Raw genomic sequence first — 27,501 nt, 5'->3', positions numbered from 1 at the left:
CCCAAATAACAAGGGAATACTGGTTATAACTCAAGCTACAAGGGAATAGTGTTTGTAGTGAACGAGGTTCACATTTAGTTCTGAATTACACGCTGAGCCACATTCGCACGAACGCGTTGTCAAGCTCGAGGTGTCTAAACATAAACAACGCATTAATCGGCCCCACGTACAGACGAAGGGCTCGGATATTTTCTTTAGTGTACCCCGTCTCCCCGCGCGAGACGACTCACGGCTATTCATAACGGCTGTAGATAAACAACACACAATGCATGACCCTGTGGGAATATACAAACGATCATAAAGCGTTCAGAAGAGATCTATTTACCTTCTAATATAGATGACGTATTGAGCTGCGCGAGAGCTGAGAAATCCGCCATATTATGTGACAGTCTTCTGTGACAGCGGGAACGTTATAGGTGATAAATGAATTCGCTTGAAAAGGATTGTGACACGGAATAGTGACAGTGCCGATCGCCATTTTTCTGAGTAGACAACCTAGGAAAGTGTACTGTGGAATAGGACAGTTGGATTTATCTCCGTGGAGAGCGCCATGGGTTTCGCTAACGCTTCAGGGTGGGCCAAACTGGCCCTGTTTGTTCTGATCCTGGGGGCAGTGCTGGACATCGCGGGGTATGCTACCACAAGCTGGGTGGTGTACCAGTCCAGTGATGGGGCGACTAAAGTCAATCTCGGCCTGTGGACTATCACCGCGTGTCAGTCTTCTGTCTGTCAAACAGCCTCCGTGACGGACGCCTATGTGAACAGTTAGTATTGTCAGTTTATAGTTGTGTTCTGTTATATGTTGTGTTGTGTTGTGTTGTGTTGTGTTGTGTTGATGAAGTGAGTGCATGAGCGTGGCAAAACGAAAATATTTTTTGAACGTTTTTCTTGACTTATAAGTTGCAGAATCTCTGCACTTTTCACAGCAGACTTAATTCAAAACTATCGGTGTTAGTTTTTAAAGAAATAAATCAGTGCATGCGCTATCGCGTGAATGGATTTCTGGCCCATCACTTGATCGTCTGGTTTGTTTACATGCCATGGCCGAAGTACTGAAGTGCGGCGTCAGGCAACAAAGACATACTTTTTTATGCCAATTGTGTGAGTGACGGGTGGTATCGGTATGGCGGACATGCTTGCCCTTTTGTTATCACGATTCACGCTAGTTTCAGATTAATGTCTACCGCTAATGTTTGTGAGTTGCATGAAAGTTGTGAACCTTCATCACCATGAGTTTTCCCCCTACATGCCATGGCCCGGGCTCATACGAAAATATGCTTGGCCCGAAACACAGACAACTATATGGCGCCTCTCTGTTTTTGTCATCCAAGCATATGTACATATTTGTGTGAGTGCCGGGGGCTACCGGTAGGGCAGGACATGCTTACCCTTTCTGCGAACACCTGGTGTCATCACTGATTTTCAGTGATCCATTCGTGTACTTTTCACCGCTATTTGCCAATGAACCGTGATCGGTTATGTTCTGGCTTTGGCGTTTTACATATATTTGGTTGCCGTTTTTATCAGTATTTCATGGTGTGTCATGTTTAGGATAGCCTGAAGTGATGCAGGTCTTACAAGTTTACCACTTACGTGAAACCCACGGGTTTGGTGCTGATAAACCTAGAAACAGGACGAAAGTAGGACTCGAACCCACAATAATAGGTTTCTTGGAAGGAACTCTGCCATGAGACGCCTTATACGACTGTACCACTCGTTACCCCGACATACATGGTAAATCACCGGAGTGTGTGGTGGGTTTAACGCCGTATGTAAGTTATATCACGATGTGTTACCTAGAAGTGTCTGAGATGTTAGGGGCGGTGGGGTAACCTAGTTGGTAAAGCGTTCGCTCGCCACGCCATTCCATTCCCCACATGGGTACAATGTGTAAAGCCCATTTCTGGTGCCCCCAGCCGTGCCATTGCTGGAATATTGCTACAAGCGACGTAAAACCATACTCACTCTTAGAAGTTAACCACTTTGGTGGAAGCCACGGACCCGGTGGGTAGCCTAGTGGTTTAAACACCCGCTTGTCATCGAGGTTCGATTCCAATTCATTGTACCCCAGCCGTGATATAGCTGGAATATTGCTACAGGCAGTGTAGAACCTTTCCAGGTTATCGACAAGTGAATATCCGGGTTACAACAGGTCTTCAGCAACCCGTACTTGTCATTAGATTCGACTATCGGGATCGGGTGGTCAGGCTCGCTGGGTTGGTTGATGCATGACATCGTATCCCATTTGCGTGGATCGATGCACGTGATGTCAGTCATTGGATTGTCAGGTCCAGACTCGATTGTTTACAGACAGCCGTCATATAGCTGGAATATTGCTGAGTGTGGCGTTAAACAAACGCCCGATGGTCGTCACTAGATACACTACATCCAATGCCAACCTATGTCTTATTGAGAGCTGCATGTTCTATTTCAGCGTTATTCAACGTGATGCGGATAATGGAGACTATCGGCCTCATCATCGCCGTTTTCCTAGTCTTCTTCGTCGGCGTCTACGTGTTCATCGACTCCATGAAGACGTCTACAATCGTGAGGACGGCCATGGTCCTCTGCTTCCTGGCAGGTAATATGATGCACAGAAAGAGGTTTTACTCCAGGCAACTAATGTTTCTGTTGACCTAAGTATTTCATCGTTTCATAATCAAATTCATTTCCTTAACCAACAAATCAGTTTTTTAACCCAGTGTTCAAATGCAGGCACCATATTGTATGTCTTTCAAGATTCTAGTTCAGTGAACACGGGCGCATCGTGCATGTTTCAGTATCCTTTCTAATTTACGTGTTGTGTAAGTTCTAAAACTGTCGATACTGTTATCTATGGTTTTGTGTATATTGCCCAAAACAAGTAAAGGAACATCCAAACATGTCATAAAGAACAGACAAAAAAAACCCCATATATGTGTCGACCCAAAACACAGCCAAAATCAGGAGGTAAACATTTAATCCCTTCATTTCTAAAGGAGGAATAGACACTGGCAAACCGTCCCACAGAGAAATGTGCTCCATGCGCGGTCACTTTGAAACGAAGGTCACAAACTAACGTTTGTTTAGGTTAAGGCCTGATTCAATACCGGGAATGACCGCCTCTGTTAGCAACACGAGCCTGACATCTGCTGCCCATAGAACTGACAAGCCGAAGGGTTCGTGGTATTGCCTGCCACTCGGGTTGAAGACATCCTACCAGTTGCTGAAGGTTTTCTGGAGGAGGATGGATGTCTTCCCAACGCTGTTCTCTTGTTTCTCTCGGCTTTTAAATTGAAACGATAAGTCAACATAGGAATCTGCACGTTGAAGGATTCAGTGTGAAACCAAGAAACAACACGGAAGTGATATACAATTAACAATTGTATTTCAAGATTATGTAGGTTTACAGATCTATACAAATTACTGCAAAGTAATTTACTGGCATGTCACAATGTAGAGGCAGTATAAAATTCAATTGCAGTAAAATTACAATGACAGTATACAGTATAATATCACTGGTAATAATATTCACCTAGCAGCAACAGTAGCTAGACTTCCAAAATAGGCCCTGGTCTTGGTGTAATGTGAGATGCAAGAGGCATGTTACGTCCCCCTTATATATTCGAAATAACTTCTGGTAGTTTCTATACAGTGCCGGATAAGTCTAGCTGTTCTAAAACATTCTAGATTACTCTTGTCTCCAAAAGCATAATTCTACATATAGTAGCTTCCACATCACTGCTTCCATTAGATAGTATTACATTCTTGACAACTTACCATTGTCAAAACACATTGCTATGAACCATTAGAACATTGTTTAGCAATACATTACACTGCCATATAACAATATGGACACTAGGTCTGCGGAATATGCAGGCCCCTGCATAACGGGAACGTGCATGTGTCTGAGACAGTCAGTGACAACACAAGCGCGGTGTGGTCTGGCATTACCGTCCTGAAGGGTTGAAACTTGGCCGATCACAAGAGGCAACAAAAAAGGTTCATGAAACTCGCCGCGACACCGGACACCATTCAGAGTCCCTGCAGTATGGTACAGAGGAGTTCTATGATGCCAACTGATCACTCCCCACACCATCACGGAATCTCCACCCAAAGGAAGACGTACCCTTATGCTTGCATCAGTAAATCCCTCACCAGGACGACACCAGGCCCTTTTCCTGCCATCACTGAACCGGAGTCAGAATCTGGACCTTCCGTATCCAGCCATCATTGAACTGGAGTCAGAATCTGGACTCATCTGTAACCAACACCCCTGGTCATTGTTGTCAGTTCCACCGCAGATGTCTCCACCAAGCCAGACGTGTTGTTCTGTGAGCTGGTCGTGAAGGTGGTCGACTTCTCAGGTTCGATGGTCTTAAACGGCTCCTCACAGTCTGGCCACTAGCCACGGTGTTACTCGCAGTCCGTATCTATAACCTGAGGGTGTTTGCTGTACCGGTGCCTGTCTGAGAGCTTGGAGAACAAGGTAGCGGTCATGTTTTTGGGAGGTCTGCCAGGACGTCCAGAACGGGGACGCCATACATTCTGCCAGTGGCTGTAAACAGGTGTCAATGGGCGTGAATGATATACGTAAGTGGATACCTGCATCTCCAGCCCTCCAGACGTAAGATATAACATCCTGAATCCGAGCAATCGCCCGTCCTCTTCCAACGTCAATCAGATGTCTCCTCTGTGGCATGAATGTTCAGCATGATATGACATTCTTATAGGGAGAGCATGCATAGGACATTCTTATAGGGAGAGCATGCATAGGACATTCTTATAGGGAGAGCATGCATAGGACATTCTTATAGGGAGAGCATGCATAGGACATCCTGATAGGGAGAGCATGCATAGGCCACTCTTATAGGAAAAGTATGCATAGGACATTCCAGGAAGAGCATGCATGGGTATTCACAGCATGAACGCTACCACCAGCTGGCCATGACGTCTCTGTACGTCTTCGTTACTGATGGATGAAAAAGTTGCGTTCAAGTGACACTGATTTTACTCTTTGTTCCCGATTCCAACAGATCAGCATGGACTGTAAATGCCCCTCCACCGACACCCCCTCCCCCCCCCCCCCCCCCGCCCACAACGCCCCCACCCCACACCTGCCACAATGATCAGCAATACCGTAGACATTCACGTGGCCCACAATTCAAAGGTCGTGTGTAGTAATACCACCCAGCCACGACTGATTAACTATCATAAAGTCTTATCAAACAATCGGGTGTTCTTCTTCTTTGAGTAGTATACCTGTGTTGCGCCCCTTGTCTGCGTTCTTTCTTTATATTTGATCCACAAAGTATTTCCTTCTACATAATAACGTATAATGTATCTTATGTCAGGGCCTGGCTATTTAGGAGAACCAGACTTCATTTAAAGGAATATAATAAAGATGAAACAACTCAAGTATATGTAGATGTTGGCATTTTCAAGGTGTGCTTGTGGAAATACAATGCACAAAATATAACAACCATCTCAACATGAATGTGTCTATGTATAAGTGGTAAGTGATACACTTTTACATAATATTCTCGTGTTGATGACTAACATTTAGATTTTGTTCTAAATAAAAAAGGGGCGGTCGGGTAGCCTAGTGGTTAAAGAGTTCGCTCGTCACGCTGAAGACCCGGGTTCGATTCCCGACATGGGTACAATGTGTGAAGCCCATTTCTGGTGTTCCCCGCCGTGATATTGCTGGAATATTGCTAAAAGCGGCGTAAAACCATACTCACTCACTCTAAATAAAAGAAGAAGCAAGGAACGCTTTTCTTTGTTCATGCTTGCTACGTAAATAAATATTTTACTGGCTTAGCTCAGGATTTACTTATATACAAGTACTGATATTTAAACAACATTCAACAATTAAATTTATATCGACTATAATCAGCCCTCAAGCTGTCTTAGTCTCGGGAGTATTCTGGTTAAAAAAGAAACAGTGACGTCCTGTGGACATATCTTATGTCCCCTCACAGCGTAATGACATTTACATCGCACCTCTGATTCACCCCGTGGTGTAGCGATGTTCCTGTCGTTGTCTGATATCTCCGGACGTTGGTGGTTAAAATGGGATTCGAAATCACTACCACTGAACCATGCGGGTATAACTGTTCTTTACGCCACTGTACAACCCGTTCCCCTGATCGACGAGCATGGTCTCACTGAGGATTATTATTGTTTTGATGACGATGGTGATGATGATGATGAGTGCGTATTGTTTCACGCCGTTGTCAGCAACGTTTTGAACGCGTTGCGTTTTGAATCTATCAATACCCCAGCAACGGGTTTAACACGTTGTAATGTGAGGGAATCGATCCTGGGCATCAGCCGGCTAAGTGACCACCTTAAGCTCTAGGCTACCCTACCGCCCCTATTGATGATGTTTGCGATGACACTCATGATGGCGGTTGGTTGTCATGATGATGATGATGATGATAATGATGGTGATGATATTGTTAGCGGGGATACTGGTGATGATTCCTAGCTGTTTTATCCTTCTTTCAGGTATAATAATCTTCATCGGGATGTGCCTGTGCCTCGCCTATGTACCCTTCCCGTACGTTGTCTCCTTCTCCATGGGCCTCACCGTCCTCGGCTACCTCCTCATCCTCATCGCGGGCGCCCTGCTCATCCCCGACTCCTGTGAACCCAGGGACTACGACTGAAAGGGCAGCGCGATCGTGCCGTGACCAGTGGACGTCTCTGGATATTTGTACAGTGCTATATATTACCCGACAACTGCACCAGTGCTTTAGAAACATTGATGGATTTGAGAATGTGTCGGGAGTGTCGTACGAATCAGCTCCGAGTGTTACGGTGTATATTAAGACTATTCGGCGTTATCCGCACTTGCAATGGCAATGTGCATTTGCATAGCGAACTTCGGATATAATGAACTGAAGGAAAGGGATCCTGCGATTTCGTCTCGAATTCGAATTAAAAACACGTTTATATTTCTTGACCTTGACATAAGTACGTGGAGTACGCTTAACGTACATCTTGCTCCGTGTTGTGTCATTGAGCCAGAGTGGATGTTTGTTCCTTTGCCACCATGTGGTCACTACTGGGGTGGTGGCCCAGTTTGCAGAGTTGCGTCCCTTGGGTATGCCAGAAACCTATGATCCTGGGATCGAATCACGGTTTTCCCCGATTATATTTATATGTTTGTCAGCACCATACAGGTGTCCCTTGTCTAAACTGTGCATCACTGGCTTTTCTCCGACATCAAGTTGACGCGCCGGGATATAACTGAAATATGTTCTAATCGGCCTTAAACCCACTCACTCACTCACTCACTCACTCATCACATGTATGTAACTTAGTGAGCACGGTGGACTGAGTAAATCAGGATGACTTAGTAAGTACTACCCTAGACCACTGTTAAGGCAGCTGTTTTTGTTCGGGAACACGGGCGTGAGCCTTTCTAATCTTAAATTGATGTCAAAAACCACAACATATAGGCATGTTTTATAATAGGATAATGTAAATATTTTCGAGCCGACAATTCTTGACGGACATAGATGTTGTCACTCGGCACATCCCAACTGTCACGTGTTCATATCACGTGAATCTTATGTAACGGAATAAGCCGAGTGGATTGAAGTAGGACGTCTTCACATGACACGGGCTATGATGTCACATGACACGGGCTATGATGTCACGTGACACGGAAAATGATGTCATATTTTCATGAAAGTGTGGAAATTGAAAAATTGTGGTAATTAATGAGTTGAACGGCATTACCAATCAACAGTGAAACCCTAGCTCGGACGGACAAACAATGTCGGTACACAAGCTTCTCAGGACGTTCCGCCATTGTTTCTCAATCTGTTAAACAAGGCTTCCGGGACACCGTGGAGAAGACTACTGGAATCCTCCTTCTGAAGAAACGTTCTCTCCGTTGAATAGTACCGTGGTAATACTATTAATTGAATTTAACTTTCATCTCGTTGTTGATTTCCTCAGTACATCTGATACGTGTAGAAGTGTTTATTTATTTATTATTAATATGCGATGTGTATAATCAATTACTGAAATATGTTCGCACATGTAGTGTAGAATCTAGATGTGATGCGTGTTACATAACCCACATGTGCCAGACGCACTCTCTTGTCAAAGCCAATGTGATATGTTGGAACGTACTTGTACAAGTATTGAATCAATGTTTGCGCAGAGCATACACAGGTACTTGACGGTAGGGAGGACACGACGTCAAATCCTCTAGCCCACGGACCCATAAAACAGGGTAACGGTGTGTCCCTATATATCTGAGAGTTTGCACAACGGTCCGACTCGACTGTATTGAGGATATGGACAACCCCTCAAAAAGGAGGGCGTATAAAATATAGGTGCTGCTCACCCTGCTGTGTTTAATACCGCCGATACATTATCAGGGCGGTACTGCACTCAACTTGTTCAAATGTCGAACTCTCATTGGATAAGGCTTTATATTAAAGGTAGCCAGCAACCGATGCCCAAAAGCTGGAAGACCTATGAAATCAACATGTAACCTAATACGTCACACTGGTATTCCCTCCTGTACGTGACACCAGTATTGTCACTACCAGTTATGACATGTTTAGAAAGTCAAATAGCATGATGATGTAAGTCACGTTTGGGGAGAGAGCTGCGATTGGGATGAGCGGCCGATGTCTACCTTTAAGCTGTGCTTTGATTCTATGTGGTAGCACGTTGTGTGTGGGCGGAGACTATGCGTATTATCTATCATATTAGCTGTGCTATGCAGAGTAACGCTGTTCCTGGTTCCTGGAAACAAGCCGACATTACAGTTTATGTAGATATGTGATATAATGGGGCATTCTAGGGTATATGATCTCGGACATGCGACAGTGTCACTGACTTACCATGAATCCATCTCCGATGATACTTAAAGGGCAAGTAGAGTCAACATAGCAACTATGCAGATTCTAATACTTTAGGGCATACGTAATCACAAATGCTTGACCAAACTTTAATTTGAAAAACGGAAAAAGCGAAAAACAGACCATACATCGTCCTCCAAACGAAAAATTCCGCCACTGAGGGGATTCTCCTTTATAGGGTCAAAACGGGATCCTGGTGTTTGACGCGCTGTCTAGGATTTTTTAATACACAATGTCTTTGTTCTGTCTGTTCATCCATTAGGTTTCCGTGTCCACAATTTAATTCCTTCAGTTGTTTACTCAGGGGATTAATCGCTGAATTTATTGTCTGGTATTGGGCCGAGGCCAGCTGGTGTTTCATTACCCACACAGAATGTTAGTAATTTCGGAATATTGATTTTCTCAAGAAAATCGCGATTATTCTTTTCACTTTACTTGCCCTTTAAATGCTCTTTTCATAAACAACACTGTGATATATTTTATGTACATTGTGATGTTCAATTGTTAGCTTAGGAATGACGTTGTTGTTGATGTTTTTGTTAGTTCATTATGTGTTCATTATATGCACAACATTCTATTCATCGCCTGTACTTCCCGGTCTTGTACACACTACGTTCCGCCGTACTGTAGACAGACACACGATTTCCCTCGGTATTTTATTTATGATAACTCTGTTATCATCAAGACTTTCAGTATTAAATGTATTTTTTCATAAGTTTGTTTGATGATCGTTAATTCATTGCCAGAATCACTATACGCAATAACATCAGCGTGCGTGTGCGCGTGTGTGCGTGTGTGCGTGTGCGTGACAAAAGTGACGTCCGTCATGAAATGATCCTAGAGATAATTTTTTATTTTTTTAAATAAATATATATCTATATATATATCTAAATATATATCATCGAACGTGCCGCTAAGAAATGTATATATGTTAACATAGATATATGTATAAATACGCGCGTCTTTTAAGCAGAGCAGGGAAGCAGTTACATGTACCTGAAATGAATGTGTCACCGTACGTGTTTAAGTTAATACAGTGAGATTCGTCCGTGTGAACAAGTCCCCGGAGAGTTGTTTAAATTTGTGTGTGTATGTGTGTGTGTGCGTGTATGTGTGCGTGCGTGCGTGCGTGCGTAGCTTCGTGTGTGTGTGCGTGTATGTGTGCGTGCGTGCGTGCGTGCGTGCGTGCGTGCGTGCGTAGCTTCGTGTGTGTGTGTGTGTGTGTTTGCGCGCGCCAATTGGCTAAAATAATGATTATGCAACTGCTTAAGATGTTTGTGCAAAGGCTATGTGTCTGCATTGGTTAAAGATGCAGCGATATTCACAAAACACATGCATCAGACGCAGTGCCCGATACCGCACGAAGAACTGGGACAAGTCAGAGACGAGTTCACAAGAGCTGACTTTATTAGGTATCTAAAAGATGTATATATATTTTTTTACATTTGAACACATAGGCTTCCCGCGTGGGCCTGGTTGATGGGATCTTCTACTACAAAGAACACGTGACACCGACAACACGTCAACGAACCAATCAGAAACACATAGCTTGGACAATAAGTTAAACACAAGACACAATCGAGTACACATTTACAATGGCGGAATGACACTGGTACCTATATCTATCGCCTGTCGATGTCGTGAAGTAAAGGCACGTGTGCGATCAAATACTCAAACATCAACATGACAGGATATATCGTGATGACAAGGAATGGCTCAATGGGCGTGATGATGGTCGTACAAGATGAATGATATTCCTTGGAGGTCAGAGTTCAAGGCCGGATCAGGTCAAGTGACGTCTCTGACATTTCGGGATGTCTTCCTATGACGTCATTACTGTTCCGAAATTGTCGACTCTCCTCGATGAGCAAGGACATTGTTGCGATATGTTTCACATTTGAAGCGATGACGTAGCTGCTGAAATGGTTTACTGTGCCATCACCATGACAACGAAGACCACGACGTAGCTGAGCATGTGTAAACACGCATGCGCGGTGGAGCTGGGCGTTGTCTCGGCAACCGTCTCAGCCGTCGATTCCGGTTCTGGTTCGGCTGCAACATAAATATGGATAATAAGTTTGTTTGTTGTTTAACGCCGCACTCAGCAATAGTCAAGCTTTATGACGGAGGTCTGTAAATAATCGAGTCTGGACCTCACAATCCAGAGATTGACATCGTGAGCATCGAGTGAGTGAGTGATTGAGTATGGTTTTACGCCGCTTTAAGTAATATTCCAGCAATATCACGGCTGGGGACACTAGAAATTGGCTTTACACATTGTACCCATGTCGGGAATCGAACCCGGGTTTTCGGTAGAGTGAACGCTTTAACCACTGGGCTACCCAACCGCCCCAATGAGCATTGATCTACGCAATTGGGATACAATGACATGCATCAACCAAGTCAGCGAACCTGACACCTGATCCCGTTAGTCGCCTCTTACGACAAGCATTGGTTGCTGAAGACCTACTCTAACCCGGATGTTCACGGGTCGGGATGATAAGCAGCAGTTACCGATTGGTCATACTATCAGAAACTGAGTGTATCATTCAGATTGGTCCACAATGACAAGGACAAAACGTCATTACAGCCTTATACTGAAGCTGACACAAAGCGACAGGAACCAACATTCCATAATCATGTTCACTCTTTATAATATATTCACGTAAACTAACCTGTGTACGTTGTAAAAGTAGAATCTTGTATTAATATCATACAGTGACATACTCCTATTAACATACAGAAAACGTACTGAGCCAATGAGATGCAGTGTAACCATGGCAATAGCTATTTGATTATCCCCTGCCCCTTGCCATCATGTGATATGACCCAGTCCTAGTAACATCTGGAGGAACAGGCAGCGTTCTTATAAAAACAACAACTGTTTATCAGGTATCAGTGACATATTAGCTACTAATAAACATCAGATCAATGTCATCTGTAAAGGTCCAAGAGATGGTTCGGCATAAATTGAAATACAGAAAGGATGGAGCCTAACTTGTTTTCCAGAATATATGCACATATGACCACGTTAATAGCTTGGTTTGATTAGTATTTTAATGCTAACATAGCTGTGATTCTATAATTCAAAGAGCTTCAGTTTCATGTACTCTGTGATTTCAGGGAAGGGTTTAAGAAAAGGCATCACGAGCTTTATGTACTTGTCAGGATGAGGGAAGACAGCAGGAACCCCGAAATACGAAGCGTTATTGCTGATATAACATACAGCTGTATGTCACTGTAACACAGGCTGAGAGGGCGGTCGGGTAGCCTAGTGGTTAAAGCGTTCGCTCGTCACGCCGAAAACCCGGGTTCGATTCCCGACATGGGCACAAAGTGTGAAGCATTTTCTGGTGTCCCCCGCCGTGACATTGCTGGAATATTGCTAAAAGCGGCGTAAAACCATACTCACTCACTACACAGGCTGAGACAGCAATAGGCCAACAGGCATGTTCAATATGACATGCCGGACACCGCGTCACAAACCACACGACACAACTCCCGATAAACACGGTAATTCAGTGCCCGTTTCTCACTATGCCAGGCAGCCACCATAAAGGCGTCTTTGCTTTGGGTGACCTTGTTAAATAATCTACTAATTATAGGCAACGCTCAGGTCCACAGAGTATAAAAACTCAGTACAATATTATGAGATGCTCAATTATTTTTTAAATCAATACTTCAAATTTGTTCATTTGCGTTCAAAGGCCCTGCCAACTCGTGTAGCAACAATTAGAAACGTTTCTCATTTGGATACGTAAGACCACATGGCAAGCAGTGCAGTTCAGATCGTGAGAAAGTGAACGCTTGTATTAACGGAACTACTTCATTCAATAGCAACTATGCCATGTAAGTCATTGAAGCACCCGTAAAATAGCAATTCGCGCCCGCTCTATCTTTTCAAAAGGCAGTTGATATTGAGTGACGCATAAAAGTGAAATGTTGAATAACATGTGGATAATGGAATAAAATGAGATTGATTTGATACATTGATATTGATTTATCTTCAAATTTATGATTTACAAAATGTTTTTATACACGTGATGTAAGTAAAGCGCAAGTAAGCGCGTAGGTATGGAAGCGGGTCTGGGCCAGAACTTCACCATGTCACAAGCTGCTTACATAATTAAGTTTTGTATATTGCTCTACGGCGCTGGTTCCGGTAGTTATTCCATCTACTTGTACTGTCGTAGTCATAATGGCAACACGCAGAATAGTGGCTCTCTCAGAGTTTGAATTACCTTTTTCCGCAGCAAGCATTCGTGTAGGCGAAACAAAGCAGAAGGGTTTGACTGATTTGAACAGTATTTCGGGTATCACGGCGTGTAAGCTGATTGTGTGGATGGAAAGCCCACATTCATGCAGATCTTAGACGTTTACAACTTTGGTGGAACCCACAACCCGAAAACCATATCAGGGCGAACAGGGATTGAACCCACGGTCAAAGGTTTCTACACGCCTTAGGGACGCATCTCTGCACATCGAATTGCCGCATTTTAGAGGACTGAGCCAAGAGGGGTAGTTTAATTTTGAATGCGACAAGATTTTATTTTGCTTCATTGAGAAACGACCTTTCATCCAACCACAAGGGAGGATGTTTAGCAAAAGGAACAAAATCATTTGCACGATGAATAGCTGCATTTGTAATCTTGGCACAAAGCCAATGTCAGGCAGAGTAAACTGAGAACCGTAAGGGCCAGCACATTTTAACAAACGTAGGCCTAGTGGAAAAAACTGTAGGCCCAAACATTTTAGCTGAAGCATACTCTTGCATTATACATTACAATATAAAACCAGTCAGAAACCTTTTACTGCTGTCACACCGGGTCCCCGAGACTTGGTGATAGATGTTGCCAACATCAGGAAGTAATCAGCTTGTAAAACATTTCTCCGACTACATGTCATACACCATTTCAAAGGTCTAAAACTACTGTTTATAAACATGAAAGTTATGTTATTCACATTACTTAAATAATGCTCAATAAATAATTACTTAAATAAACTGCAGGCTGTGAGGGCTGCCGAAATTTAAAACTTTCAGCCCATGAACAAATTTGTCGGCCTCGGGGATACGGGCTCATGTCTATTTCGAACACTGCACAGATCCCATTCCATATGTACGACCAGGACGTTTACCGTGTTGGGTCAACTTACTGGCATTGAAGACTGGTTCCGGTTCGGCGGTGGAGGTGGCGGGTTCCGGCTGAACCTCACCCTGCGCGCGCACCAAGTAGGCCCCTCCTACAATCATGAGGAACAGGGCTAACAACCACGGTCGCATCATCAAGCTTGTCTGTCGCTCACACCTGGAAAACAAACAGCTTGGAATGAAAGAAGGAAGAAATGAAGTAACGAACGAACCCCGGGATGGACGTCCACGATTCAGTGTCACCCTGATGTTTGAACGTCAACAGTGCACGATCACCCCTTACAGCTAAAGTCATTGCAAAGATATATATGATTAGGAAAAACAGGCGAGTTCGTAGGGTTTAACGACTTTTGAAAAGTATGACATCACCGCATGTTATCTTAATATGGGAGAAACGTGCACAAGATGCAGGTCTTAGACGTTGCCACTTTGGTGAAACCAAAAGCACGAGAATCTGACAGATCAAAGATCAAAACAGGATCGTATTTCATATTTCGGATCCTAGCACGGTAAAGGGGCACAACTCTATACAATGAGTCACGCCCGTTTTTACAACTGTACCATAAATTGCCCTACACCATGGGACAATATACATCCAATTTCTAAATGAGGAAATATCCCCAACATATCTTCCAACAGTTACCTACAGAAGGAGTGTATGTTCGAGGGGAGGGCTTGGTCAGGAGAGCGTCCACTTCGATGCCCTGGGCACATCTGCCCGGCGTACATATATCGCTAGTATATATGGCCAAATTATGACACCGTGACCTTCTAATTAGGCTCATCACACTATTATACATCATAATTGATTGAACGTGGATTTCCGGGGAGCGTCTCAAACCCATGCATATACATTATGTCTATAATGGTATTGATGAAGGAAAAGTCATGTGATGATAAACATTCTTGAGCTGACCCCTGAGAAGATGACAGATGCCGAGGGTGACCGAGGAAGACCCACCACGTGAGAGCGTTCAAGAATGTAATTGATTGCCGAGGCATTAATGACTCTATTTATCATTTACATGTCAAATATATTAGTTTCGTTGATGAATGTATGTACAATATTTTTCGACACTGGAGGTATAATTGTAACTATGAACGTCTAAATGTGACGTGTACGGTATCAGCAGCCATGAGTAGCGCAGCTAACATAAACGGTGCATGGAATGTTCACATACATGGCTGGCAGCGTCCCTGGCTGTGATATTAGTCTTTTCCAGGAGGAATGATCTTTTAATTTATTTTGAAATGTAAAGGGTATAGAACGACATTGATCACACCAAAGAGATCTTCTTGTGCGACACACAGGCCGTGCTCGACAGATGAACGTGCTCGACAGAAAGGGCGTCATACGAGAGGGATCAAATTGTACGACAGAAAGGGTGTCATACGAAAGGGATCAAATTGTGCAGCAGAAAGGGCGTCATACGAAAGGGATCAAATCGTACGACAGAAAGGGCGTCATACGAAAGGGATCAAATTGTACGACAGAAAGGGCGTCATACGAGAGGGGTCAAATTGTACGACAGAAAGGGCGTCATACGAGAGGGATCAAATTGTACGACAGAAAGGGCGTCATACGAGAGGGATCAAATTGTACGACAGAAAGGGCGTCATACGAGAGGGATCAAATTGTACGACAGAAAGGGCGACATACGAGAGGGGTCAAATTGTACGACGGAAAGGGCGTCATACGAGAGGGATCAAATTGTACGACAGAAAGGGCGTCATACGAGAGGGATCAAATTGTACGACAGAAAGGGCGTCATACGAGAGGGATCAAATTGTACGACAGACAGGGCGTCATACGAGAGGGATCAAATTGTACGACAGAAAGGGCGTCATACGAGAGGGATCAAATTGTAGGACAGAAAGGGCGTCATACAGAAAGGGCGTGCAATAGCCGTCACATTACAGTCGTTGTCCCGTTGTTTGCAATAGCTCAAAGACACACCATAATTACAGAATAACCTCCGAGATTTGAAAAACTACGGATTATTTGCCTGAATGAAATAATTTTGTGAATTCTAAGCCTTGGCGAGGAACTTTTTAACATTTATTCACGTGGGATAGATAATCCGTCATTCCGAATTGATTATTCTTTTCATTACTCATAATCCCTTTTACTGAGGAAACAGCGGGCACGAGTGGCCTAGTCGTCAAAGGCGCCGCGATTCGCTTTGCAGAGTTGCGTTCCTTGGGCACGCCAGAAACCTATGATTGTGGGTTCGAATCCCGATTATGTTTCTAGGTTTGTCAGCACCATACCCGTGCTCGTTGGTTTCACCGAAGTGGTAAACGTCCGAGACCTGCATCACTTCGGGCTTTCCTCCCACATTAAGCTGACACGCCGTGATATAACTGGAACACTGTTAAATTTGGCGTTAAACCCAACTCACTCACTCACTACTGAGGAAACGAAGAAAAAATGTGTTTCCTGATTTCATTTGAAGACATCAGCACAATCACATTTAATAGTCTGTGAGATTATGAACAGTGATGATCAATTATTTGTGAAAATGCGTTTATGTGACGTAACGTTACCATGGGCCTCCTCGCAAACGATGAAAACAATAGACCTTCAGGAACGAACTAGCCAATCAGCAAGAAGCAAAAATTGCAATTCTCAGTGAGGATTCCTGAAAATACTTTCACCTATATCCGTGCTGCTATGTGTGATATCTGTCTATATTTCCCGGCCATGGTTATCTGTGCATACCCTGCTGTTGTGCCCTGGTACATGCATGTATCAGTAAAGACTTGTATATCTAGTTGAAGTTGTCTAGCTGATGCCTGCTATGTTAACGCTTTAAGCAGACCCGACACCTTCTGTCGATCTCTGCTGCAGTATTAGCTGCGATGCTAATAGTAAGAAAGAGCTTGAATGAGCCAAATTCTCCACGGTGCTAGCGGTATCGTACCCCTTCCGCATTCCTCCCGCAACTCGATCTGTGTTTGTCTGCCTGTGAAGGTACTTACAAGCAAGCTTTTATCACACTGCGTAAACATCTAAGCCAAGAATGTGCAAAGTAAGATGATTAAAGTTCAGTTTCTAGAGCACCCCTCCACGCCTCGGAGAAACCATATGCCATGTACTATCAGCACTGAAGCCCTGTCAGATACCAAGTACTATCACCACGTGGTCTCTGTCTGATACCAAGTACTATCACCACGGATCCCTGTCAGATACCATGTACTATCACCACGTGGTCTCTGTCTGATACCAAGTACTATCACCACGGATCCCTGTCAGATACCAAGTACTATCATCACGTGGTCTCTGTCAGATACCAAGTACTATCACCACGTGGTCTCTGTCTGATACCAAGTACTATCACCACGGATCCCTGTCAGATACCAAGTACTATCATCACGTGGTCTGTCTGATACCAAGTACTATCACCACGGAGCCCTATCAGATACCAAGTACTATCACCACGGAGCCCTGTCAGATACCAAGTACTATCACCACGTGGTCTCTGTCTGATACCAAGTACTATCACCACGGATCCCTGTCAGATACCAAGTACTATCACCACGTGGTCTGTCTGATACCAAGTACTATCAACACGGATCCCTGTCAGATACCAAGTACTATCATCACGTGGTCTATGTCAGTTACCAAGTACTATCACCACGGATCCCTGTCAGATACCAAGTACTTTCAGCACGTGGTCTCTGTCTGATACTATGTGCTTTCACCACGCGGTCCCTGTCAGATACCAAGTACTATCAACACAGGATCCCCGACTTTAAGACATAAAAACTTCTCTCCAGACGACCAGCCAACATTTTATTTGGCTGTATAACCTGAGGCAAAATTATTTTTTACAGTATTTTCTGGAACGGTTGATGTTTTTCAATCCCCCCTCCCGAGAATATAAATTGTCGGTTCCTAATCAGTGATACTTGACACCTACATGAGTATGATCTATCCTCGGAGAGTGACGTGTTATCCATGGAGTGTCTTTGGAACGGAAAACATCAGCTGCTAACTGAACCCGTAAACTCCCCTTAACAAAGGCAATAGCATTCGTGTATGATACACACATCTCTCTTAAACAAATGTTTCAGATTACAGATGAGTCAGCAGATTCCTCTCCGACCCGTCTGATTGGTTTAATCTGCGAGTGAAAGATGAGGACAGATGTACACTCCCCCAGCACAACGACCTGAGCTGTGAACCAGGCTGTTTTAGTACACAGTTAGGCAACTGCTACAAAAACGGTCATAACATCGTGTATACGATTTATCTCCTGCACATGCCGTTTGCCGTATCAGTCGATACAAGTCCAATAGGTCTGGCGCCTACACGTCCAGCGGGCGAGTCCACAGTGAAGACGGGACTAGCGGGCGAGTACATAGGGACATTGCAGACAGCGGTCAGCGCTACTCGCCCAATAGGTCAGCGCTTGTCGTTGGTTGGTTGGTTGGTTGCTTGTCAAAGACTGGTGCTTCTTTACAGGGTGTCCACATGAGACGCCTTGTTCTTAGTGACTTGTGGGCGAATGCAGGGTGTCCATGTGTTTATGATTCATTATCAAATAGGGATGATATCAGCCTCGTTTACAAAATGTTTTGTGAGATTAATGTCCAACATATTTCTATTGTTAGCACTTTTACAGTTCCTAGCTTCTAAGGTATTGTCAGTGATACGTATCATAGCGACAGACAGAGGTGGTGAGAACGTTGTGAGAACGTTGTGTTTAAGGGAGGAAATCTCAAGAGAAATGTTCATGGGGAGTTTATAAGAAGGACACAAGTCGAACACCCTTTTGCCGCATTTTCGAAATGATGCACCTGTTAAATATAAACATTTGATACACACCAATAAAACATGTCTGTCAAGCTTACATTCATGTGGATGTCAGTGGTATACCACATCACAAAAAACAAGTATGATTTTTGGAGCCACACAATTAATGGTATAGGACAAAGAGCGCATCCCTGTCGGCCGCCGAGTTTATGTCAATAATCCTATGTACAGGCTGTGCTCGCTGCCCGTCTTTAGCACCCCTTGCTGGAGCTTTGTTTTATATGTCCAAACATTGATAATCCCTTCGCACACCCATCCGGTGCAAACAATACAAGCTTGTTTTGTAGATTTTCCCACAAACAGTGTTGCAAACTCCGCACACTTGGTCCACTGCGCGGAGAACACAGACATGGCGTACTCAAACATTGTGCTACCGGGATCAGATGCGATATGAAACAGTCCATGGTATACATACACTAAACACAAGATGAACACAACTGAAATAGTGTTTTACTTCATCCCTGAACACATGAAAGCCTTATGTCGCTGAATATAACGTGAAATGGTTATTTGTCCCACTCTGAAAACGGAGCCATAATATCTCAAAACACATATTACGCGCGTGAATATTATGAGATCCGTACACAAAAAACACGAACAGCAACGCAAACAACAGCTTCTGCAGCGGCAGCAAAAACATCACCAAACGGTAGCGTCAGAGGGGACCCAGATATTTAGGAAGAGGAGTCCAGTTTGACCCTCCCATTGTTATACAGACTCCCTGTTTATACGAAGCATGAGAGCTCCCAAACCAAATTGTAAACTTTCAGAATTACGTTGAGGCAAGAGTAACCAAGTGTTGCCATATGCGTGATGTTTATTTGAAACGACGAACGTGATGTTCTCGACAATTACGCTTTTCGTGGCGCATCGATACAGTAAATAGTCGCTTGAGTCGGAGTAACTCCAGATGGCAGTGTTAATCTTCATGGACTAGGAATTCTAACACACGTCCTTTAAAAGCGCAATACATTGTATATAACACAATTTTCTCATTCCAAATTTAAACTATTTCCTTTGCATAAATTAAAGTTTGATATTTCAAAAGTGTTACACACGGAATGGATGACACGAAAGTCTTATCGGTGTGGAATATCCATCTTCTTTAATGAAGGGCAGTTTTGAGGAGAGAGAAAAGAAGCTAGCGCTATGCAACAATCAGCGTACAAGACAACATCTCGTGCCGTATTCACCCTCTTCTCCGCCCTAAATAAAACTAAAATAAAGACTAATGTAAAAAACTATCACTGTCACGGTGATGCAGACGCCATGCTGCGGGCGACGTTACTGTCTACTGGACTTGGTAACTCTCGTTAAGTCTCGTCTGTATCCAGATGGCGCAGATTGTCACGGAAGCTAGAGTATGTTCACTTTTTGTTTTGTTCATTTTTTAAAGGGGGAAGTGAAGGGGGTCGGGAAGGGGGAGGGTGGCAGGGGCGTTAAATGGTCTTATATAACAAGCTATCTAGAGGAGAAAGGGGTTGTGACAGGAACCGCACAGACGTTGATTTCACGTTTCTACCTTTTTTCTAAATGAATGGGCGACCGCTTGATGACTGATCGTCTAATTACACGTTACATGGCAAAGGTATTTAATAATTTTTTTGCAAATGTACAGGAAGGAGATTTTACACATGTCAATGTTTACGTACTTTCCTGTTTATGTCTTGTCTATTACAGCTGATGGAAACACCACTCAATCTTGTTTAATGTAAACAAAGCAGGTTATAAACTAACACCAATTAGGTCAATAAGAGAGCACGGCCCTCATTGGGCTATTTAAATCTCTGAGAGGGGGCGCCATGACTCCCGTGTAAGTAATTACTCAGTACCTGCCGTGATGCAGGTGACAACGACGACAACGACGACTCGACACTCCTCCAGTGTACGACCCACATCTGCTGCTAGTATACCTAATGCTGGTTACTTTTCGCAGATAGATACTTGAATCACCTACAGAAATAGGTGTTGGCAACTCTGCTGGCATCTTCCAACAACGGCGTGGTCATTACACGTTTGTGAAGGTAAATGAATTGATGTACTTTCTGTAGCAAGGTAAACCGAAAACGGTCCCATGTATAAATCACTTCTCCTTGTGTGTAGTGTTGCTTGATTAAAGAATACCACATATAAACACCTTGAAATAAGTTTCGCATACCATAAACTGCCATGTCTGGAAATATCTACATATGACATTGACCTCATATTGAATCTCCAACCCACCGACCGCCTCCGTGGTCTAGTGGTAGAGCGTCGGCCCGAAGAGCTGAAGGTCCGGGGTTCGATCCCCTGCCGCGTCATACCAAAAGACGTTAAAAGATGGTACTTGTTGTTACCCTGTCTGGTGCTCGGCATTAAGGGTCTAAAACAAGGACTGTGTCTAAGTGGGGTATTCATGTTAAACTGCGGCATGGTATCTCAGTGGGCTAGCACTAAAGTCGGTATCAGTCCTGACTAGTACAAGCAGCCACACACACGTGCATGCACGTCGTCTTATAAGTGCAATAATTTTTGGACGCGACGTTAAACCCATTTTCACCTCCTCTCCACCGCACCACTGATACCTGGTGAAGTGACAGTATGAGAACACTGTATGTCTCGCCAGATGGTCACAGGTACCGATCATCTGCACGTACCATACCCCACCAGGACTAGACGTGCTCTGTGGTCCAGTAGTTGCCTAGTCTTGCAAGCGCGCCGCGAACTAAATGTGTGAAACTGGACGAGGCATTTCCGATGTACAAACAGTCTATGCAACTTATCGAATAATAATTTGTTGCCATTATAAGATGGTGTAACCGGGAGTAGGGTGTACGTGATGTTGAGGTGATGTGGACAGTAAGGGGGTGGGAGTTGGGTTACGTGGTGTTGAAGTGATGGTGTACATGTGTGTGTGTGTGTGCATGCGCGTGCGTGCGTGCGTGCGTGCGTGCGTGCGTGTATGTATGTATGTATGTATGTATGTATGTATGTATGTATGTATGTATGTATGTATGTGGAGTGTTTGTGTGCTCGTGTGTGTGCGCGCGTGTGTGGTATGTGTGTATGTGTGAGTGTATGTGTCTGTACGTATGCGCGTGTGTGGTGTATGTGTCTGTGTGAGTGCGTGTATGTTTGTGTGGTGTGTGTGTGCGCGCGCTCGGTGTGTGTGCTGATCAGGAACTACAGGGTCCCGACACTGTCAGGCTCCGTACCCTGCCCCTCCCCATGTGTCTCCTCATTAATGGATCCTAGGTCACGTGACATGAGGAAAGCTAATTACAAGCCGCCAATGTTAACACCCCAGCTTCCCTCCAGACTGGTGTTCGCATCACAAATTGATTTCAAGTCGACTGAAAAACATCCACTCTAAAGTCTCCGAGTCGTTACAAACGCATTACCCGAAAACCTTGTGTAAGAGATCAATACGATCAAGGTCACGCCACGGCGCTTTTTTGTTGGAATCCTTACAACACGTGTGTGTTTACATATATGTACATTTTGGAACACGAAAACGGAGAGATGATTTGTTTTTGTGAGTTATCTTGCGGGTATCACCTAGCTGTAAATAAAGCGATAAAATCCTTTCCACTTCCAAAAGATATCTCTGCATAAAGAGGAGTCGATAATACTAATCCGACTATACCATGAGCATGTGTTTGTGAATCACTATCAAATAGTGATGATACCAGGTGTTCGCGAAAAGGCACCCGTCACAAACACAATCAAAGGCAAGGCAATTGTTCACCTGAAAAAACACTGAAACATATGGTACAAGGCAAAATAAGTAAGTCCTATGTATGCTATTACTCCTGAATGTTAATTTACCTAGGACCACCATTTCCCCCTGTAGTTTGAGAAGGAGTATCCGGCTTCAAGTGATCAAAGACGTCGACGTGTTCACAGCATGATTCACACACAGGCATGGGTGTAAAGACAGTACAGCCTTCGAAGATAATCCTCGGACGTAACGCATATTTTCTCTACAAATGTTTAATACCTCCATCCTGCTTCTCAGTTTGAAGCAATTAACATCTCACGTTACCCCAAAGATAATCAACCCAGCATTGCCTTATTTGATTGACGTAACCCAAGGTTGGGATCATGCGTATTGCATCATCCGGGCACTGGTCGCCTCTCATCGCCCGCAGCATGACGAACATGGTCACTGACACAATGCGGCTCTGGACTTTGAGGCACACTAGAGGATGTTACCGGATAGAATTAAACAAGAAACACGTGCGTTGTTTTATCTTCAAGAGATACCCCGAAGTAACAAGAGCCGTAGTATATCTTAACCACAGCGCAAGAGTGCCACATCGAAAACCAGAATGCATGATGGGGCTTCGCTAATTGGCTTATGTATTACTTCCACATTTGCTCTTCACATTCAGCGAGCATGTACAGAGGCGGATGAGGCCTCAGATTCCATGTATATATGTAGGGTTTATGATCAATAGCTGCCACGCTCTTCAGTTAACAGAGTGCAGTGAACAGGAAACATCATCTCATTACTCGCTACATATGACGGTAATATAGAAACCTGCTCCGCACAAGTTTGATACGCAGTTAAAGGGTAGCGAGGCTGTGCATCCTTAATGTCTACAGATTTATGATCCTGCGGTCATCTGTCTAAGGAGGTGTGCTTGGAATGCCGTGGGGGCATCGGTCTTGCTATGGACGTTAAACCATTTTGAGAATTTGCCGCTGGTCACTTAACTACCAAGTCTCCTGTATTTTGTCTGCCTAAACCTTCAGAGAATCTCTTTAAATGTAGTTGCGTGTTTCGATCAAAATAATATATCTTCAGAGACTTGGTGTTAGTCTCGCAGAGCGCATGCGCCGTCAGATACACGCGGTCATTACGATAGTAATCAAGGGGCATGTGAGTGCTAGCTTGGCACCTTGCACGATAACGTGAAACAGAAGTGTACGTTACTAAATAATCTTCCTATCTTGGTACCGAGTCATGGAACTCATGTCGGGATGCTAGTATTAACGGTCAGGGCCTATGGTCCTAGAGGTGACAGATGTCTCATGTCGGGATGCTAGTATTAACGGTCAGGGCCCTATGGTCATAGAGGTGACAGATGTCTCATGTCAGGATGCTAGTATTAACGGTCAGGGCCTATGGTCCTAGAGGTGACAGATGTCTCATGTGGTCAGCGGTCAGTATAGTAGAGTGTTTGGGGTGAAAATGACCTTTATCAGTGGTGGAGGGAAAGACAGAAGATGTTTCCATATGTTTGGATATTTTCCAGTATACCACTCTAGGTATTGATAGGGATAGTGGGAAAAGCCCTTCTTGATATCATCCACATTATCATTGACAGGTCGGTGTATGTTGGTGCTGTAGCGATATCCTGTCTTAGTCGGAAGTAGAGGGGAGACAAGGAAACATCCGGGTACCTACATTCCAACAAATAATTCACATATTTGACAGTTATTGAAATAACATCGGGTTGGTACCTAATGGAAAAGTATGGAAACTTATGAGTGTCACATTCTAAAAAGATTTTATCGTCTGCGTAGATAATACTTTCATCAACGTAGAAGATATATACTTTCATCTACGTACCGTTACTCAAACTGTGATAGTCTTGTGAAGTAGCGACCCCAGTTGGATACTAGTTTATGTTTTTAAATAAAGGTGATTACTTAATTACTATTAATTTCATGAAATGTTTGGGAGCATGCTGGTTGTTATTTTCATTTGGCCTTTTCCGAATATTTACAACATTCTGAGATCGTTTAAACTTGTCAAACTATCAGCGCTAAAAGACCCACAAACTGGCTCGCTGACTTGGTTGATGCATGTCATCGATCCCCATTGCGTGGATTGATGCTCATGATGTCAATCACTGGATTGCCTGGTCCAGACTCGATTATTTTTCAGACTGCCGCCATATAGCTGGAATATTGCTGAGTGCGGCGTTAAACAACAAATAAACAAAAACAAAATCATATGGATGGTTCCATGTGGGACAAACGGGTGGTTCTAGATGGGACAAACGGGTGGTTGTAGATGAGACAAACGGGTGGTTCTAGATGAGACAAACGGATGGTTCTAGACAGGACCAAACGGGTGGTTCTAGACAGGACCAAACGGGTGGTTGTAGATGAGACAAAAGGTTGGTTCTAGATGAGACAAACGGGTGGTCCTAGAAGAGAAAAAACGGTGGTTCTAGACAGTTCCAAACGGGTAGTTCAAGCCGGGTGACACATGTTCATTATCGCGTGTCACATTCCTCATTCCTTCTCATATAGGTCAGAGATTGTTGTCACCGGAAGTCACGGGATATGTTTGAAGGGGAAGTAAACCACACGAGATTTCCGTGCTGCGGCGAACTGTTGAAACAGAGCGCCATCCCACCACTTAGATGTGTAATCTTAACAATTGAATCTTAGAAGGAAATATTTTGCCTCAAGGGAAAGTGTCCAGAATCCATCACGTGACATAGTCTCGTTCTATCTCGCATTGTCTGCTGAAGACGATTAGAAGGAGGACATCATAGCGTTGTTCTTGTACCACTCTTCCCTTTCTGCTACTACTTACTATCTACCTCGCGTTAATACATGACTTGCTTGGCTTTGAAGACTCAATTCTGTCAAGTTATATAGCTTTTTTATCATTTATATCTGTAATACATTTATAGATATTAAGAAATGATGCATAATCAATAAGAGATATCAATAATTAGTTCATATACTTACTATATCTTATGATATCACAAATTCATTTGGATATCTAAAGAAATCGACTTTTTTTTAAGTCAAACGTTATTAAATATCAAATATACACTGTCAACGCCAGAGGTACCATGGGGCGTTAAAGGCAACATAGTAATTAAAATTAATTGAATTGATCACTGAAAAACTCCATCGTATGTGAACGCGTTTCATAAATAAATATTTGTATTCTGGTCTTGTTTCAGTCAAACAAGTAATCATAATTCTGCCGTCCCCATACTTGTGTATCGTTTGAGAATGGCTCTGTGATAACGTCTCCCTACAGGGTATAAGCTGAGGACAGGATAGGGTGAAGGGGGGGGAGGGTAAGGGTGAAGGGGGGGGGGGGGGGGGGGGAGGGGTAAGGGTGAAGGGGGAGGGCGGTATTGATCACGACAGGGAGAGTGTCCGGACCGAAGGATGTTGTTCGATCAGAGTTGGACGAGAAAAGATACAAGACAACATTGACCAAATAAACAAACAACAAAGAAATTCGTGTCAGGCGAGCTGGGGCTTTAAGGAAATTTGTTGTCGATTTGTTTGTACCCTACACACTGCGCCGCGTATGGTAGCAGTCGGGAGCCTTCAAAGGACTGGAGCGGTTTTGACTGTTGTGCATGCACTTGGCTTTGGGTATACGCCAACAGACTGTGTGCACATTCCACGGGAAACTCCACCGGTTTGACGAAAGTTGACAGTTTTTACACTCACAGACAGCAACCGTTCCGTTGAACAACAAATTTAACTTTAAAACTATTGATATGAAGTTAGTGTTTTTTCAAAAACAGAAATCCTGCTTCTTTTAACTTACACAATTAGTTTTATTCATTTAAACATTAGAATACACACTTTAAAGTAAACAAATACAAAGAAAAAGACTTTTTTTCAGATTTTAAATAAGCATTCTCAAAATTTAAATATTACCAAAAATATCTCCTGATCTTTGAATGAAGTTAAGGATAAAACCATCGGCTCTTACAATAAACATGATCGCTTTATAACTTTTAGTATTATCAGATTTCCAAGATAACACCATTTGAATGTGTGTGGCTTCTCATTAGCACTCTGTCACAAGACTTAGTGTTAACGAGCTTTGTTAACAATTCCTGCGCATCAGAGGACCACTATGAACCCCGACAGAATGTCTTTACAGATATTGCGAAATGCCTTTTACTACAACGTAAACAGTACGTGGATCTCCGTCCGCCTTCTGCCCCTCGCTCTTTGTTCCCCACGATTTGCCTGCGAACGCGGGGAGCTAGGTGTTAATTGCATTCCTGAAGTTTTACAGCTGCTAAAGGAAATGGTTAAATATCAGTACGTGCAATGAAATATGGAACTGTTAAAGTTAACATTTTAAAAGCATTTGATAAACGTCAGTAGTAACTCACCGGTGCCGATAGCCGTGTTGCTGCCTCGAAGTTCACGTGAAGACTCCTCGGCGTTTTCTGACCCAAAATAGTGCCACCGTCGATATCACGTGACTCTGGTAAGACGCAGCAGACGACTTCCGGAACTGATGCAGTTGATAATGGGGTCTAAATTTAACCTGGTTAAACCTACTGCTGCCAGCTGCAGTCAGCGGCTTGAATCATCGCTCGCGAGCCCCGCGTAACTCTTCATTGATTGCATGGTTCGTGTGACTCAATCCACGAGTCTGCTAAAACATAGGTAGTGCTCTGCAGGTGACACATCAATTACCCATCACTTGAAGAAACCAGGTAGAGGTGTCGGGCTCAGACGGTGAATAATTCTCGTGGGTCATTTAGTCATGGATGTTCTCATTAACAATAAAGAAATAACCATATTCAGGAATGTCGATTGTTACATCCTCGAAAGTTTTCAAGCATGACATAACGAAAGATTTAAAGGTTTGTACACTTTAGATAAACAACTCATGCTTGTCGTTGGTTGGTTGTTGTTTAACGCCGCACTCAGCAATATTCCAGCTATAT

At 43.6% G+C, this 27,501-nt stretch overlaps 1 protein-coding gene and 1 long non-coding RNA gene across 2 annotated transcripts; one reads left to right on the top strand and one right to left on the bottom strand.

Moving 5' to 3' along the window:
• Positions 1–167: 167 nt before the first annotated feature.
• LOC124134181 lies at positions 168–9,585 on the top strand. Its single transcript, XM_046498889.2, has 3 exons — positions 168–764; positions 2,435–2,581; positions 6,493–9,585. The coding sequence occupies exons 1-3, from the start codon at positions 551–553 to the stop codon at positions 6,651–6,653; spliced, it is 522 nt and encodes a 173-aa protein (XP_046354845.1). The 5' UTR covers positions 168–550; the 3' UTR covers positions 6,654–9,585.
• Positions 9,586–10,255: 670 nt separating this feature from the next.
• Positions 10,256–27,091, bottom strand: LOC124134182. The gene is made up of 3 exons (XR_006861066.2): positions 26,938–27,091; positions 14,025–14,176; positions 10,256–10,922 (listed from the first exon to the last, which is right to left on the bottom strand). It is a non-coding gene; the product is annotated as an uncharacterized LOC124134182 (long non-coding RNA).
• Between the last annotated feature and the right edge of the window lie 410 nt (positions 27,092–27,501).

Source organism: Haliotis rufescens, unplaced genomic scaffold (assembly GCF_023055435.1).
Source record: "Haliotis rufescens isolate VD_foot unplaced genomic scaffold, xgHalRufe1.0.p SCAF_1, whole genome shotgun sequence".
Classification (NCBI taxonomy): domain Eukaryota; kingdom Metazoa; phylum Mollusca; class Gastropoda; order Lepetellida; family Haliotidae; genus Haliotis; species Haliotis rufescens.
The sequence above is the reverse complement of the archived record's forward strand: the minus strand, read 5'-3'. Positions and strand labels throughout refer to the sequence as shown.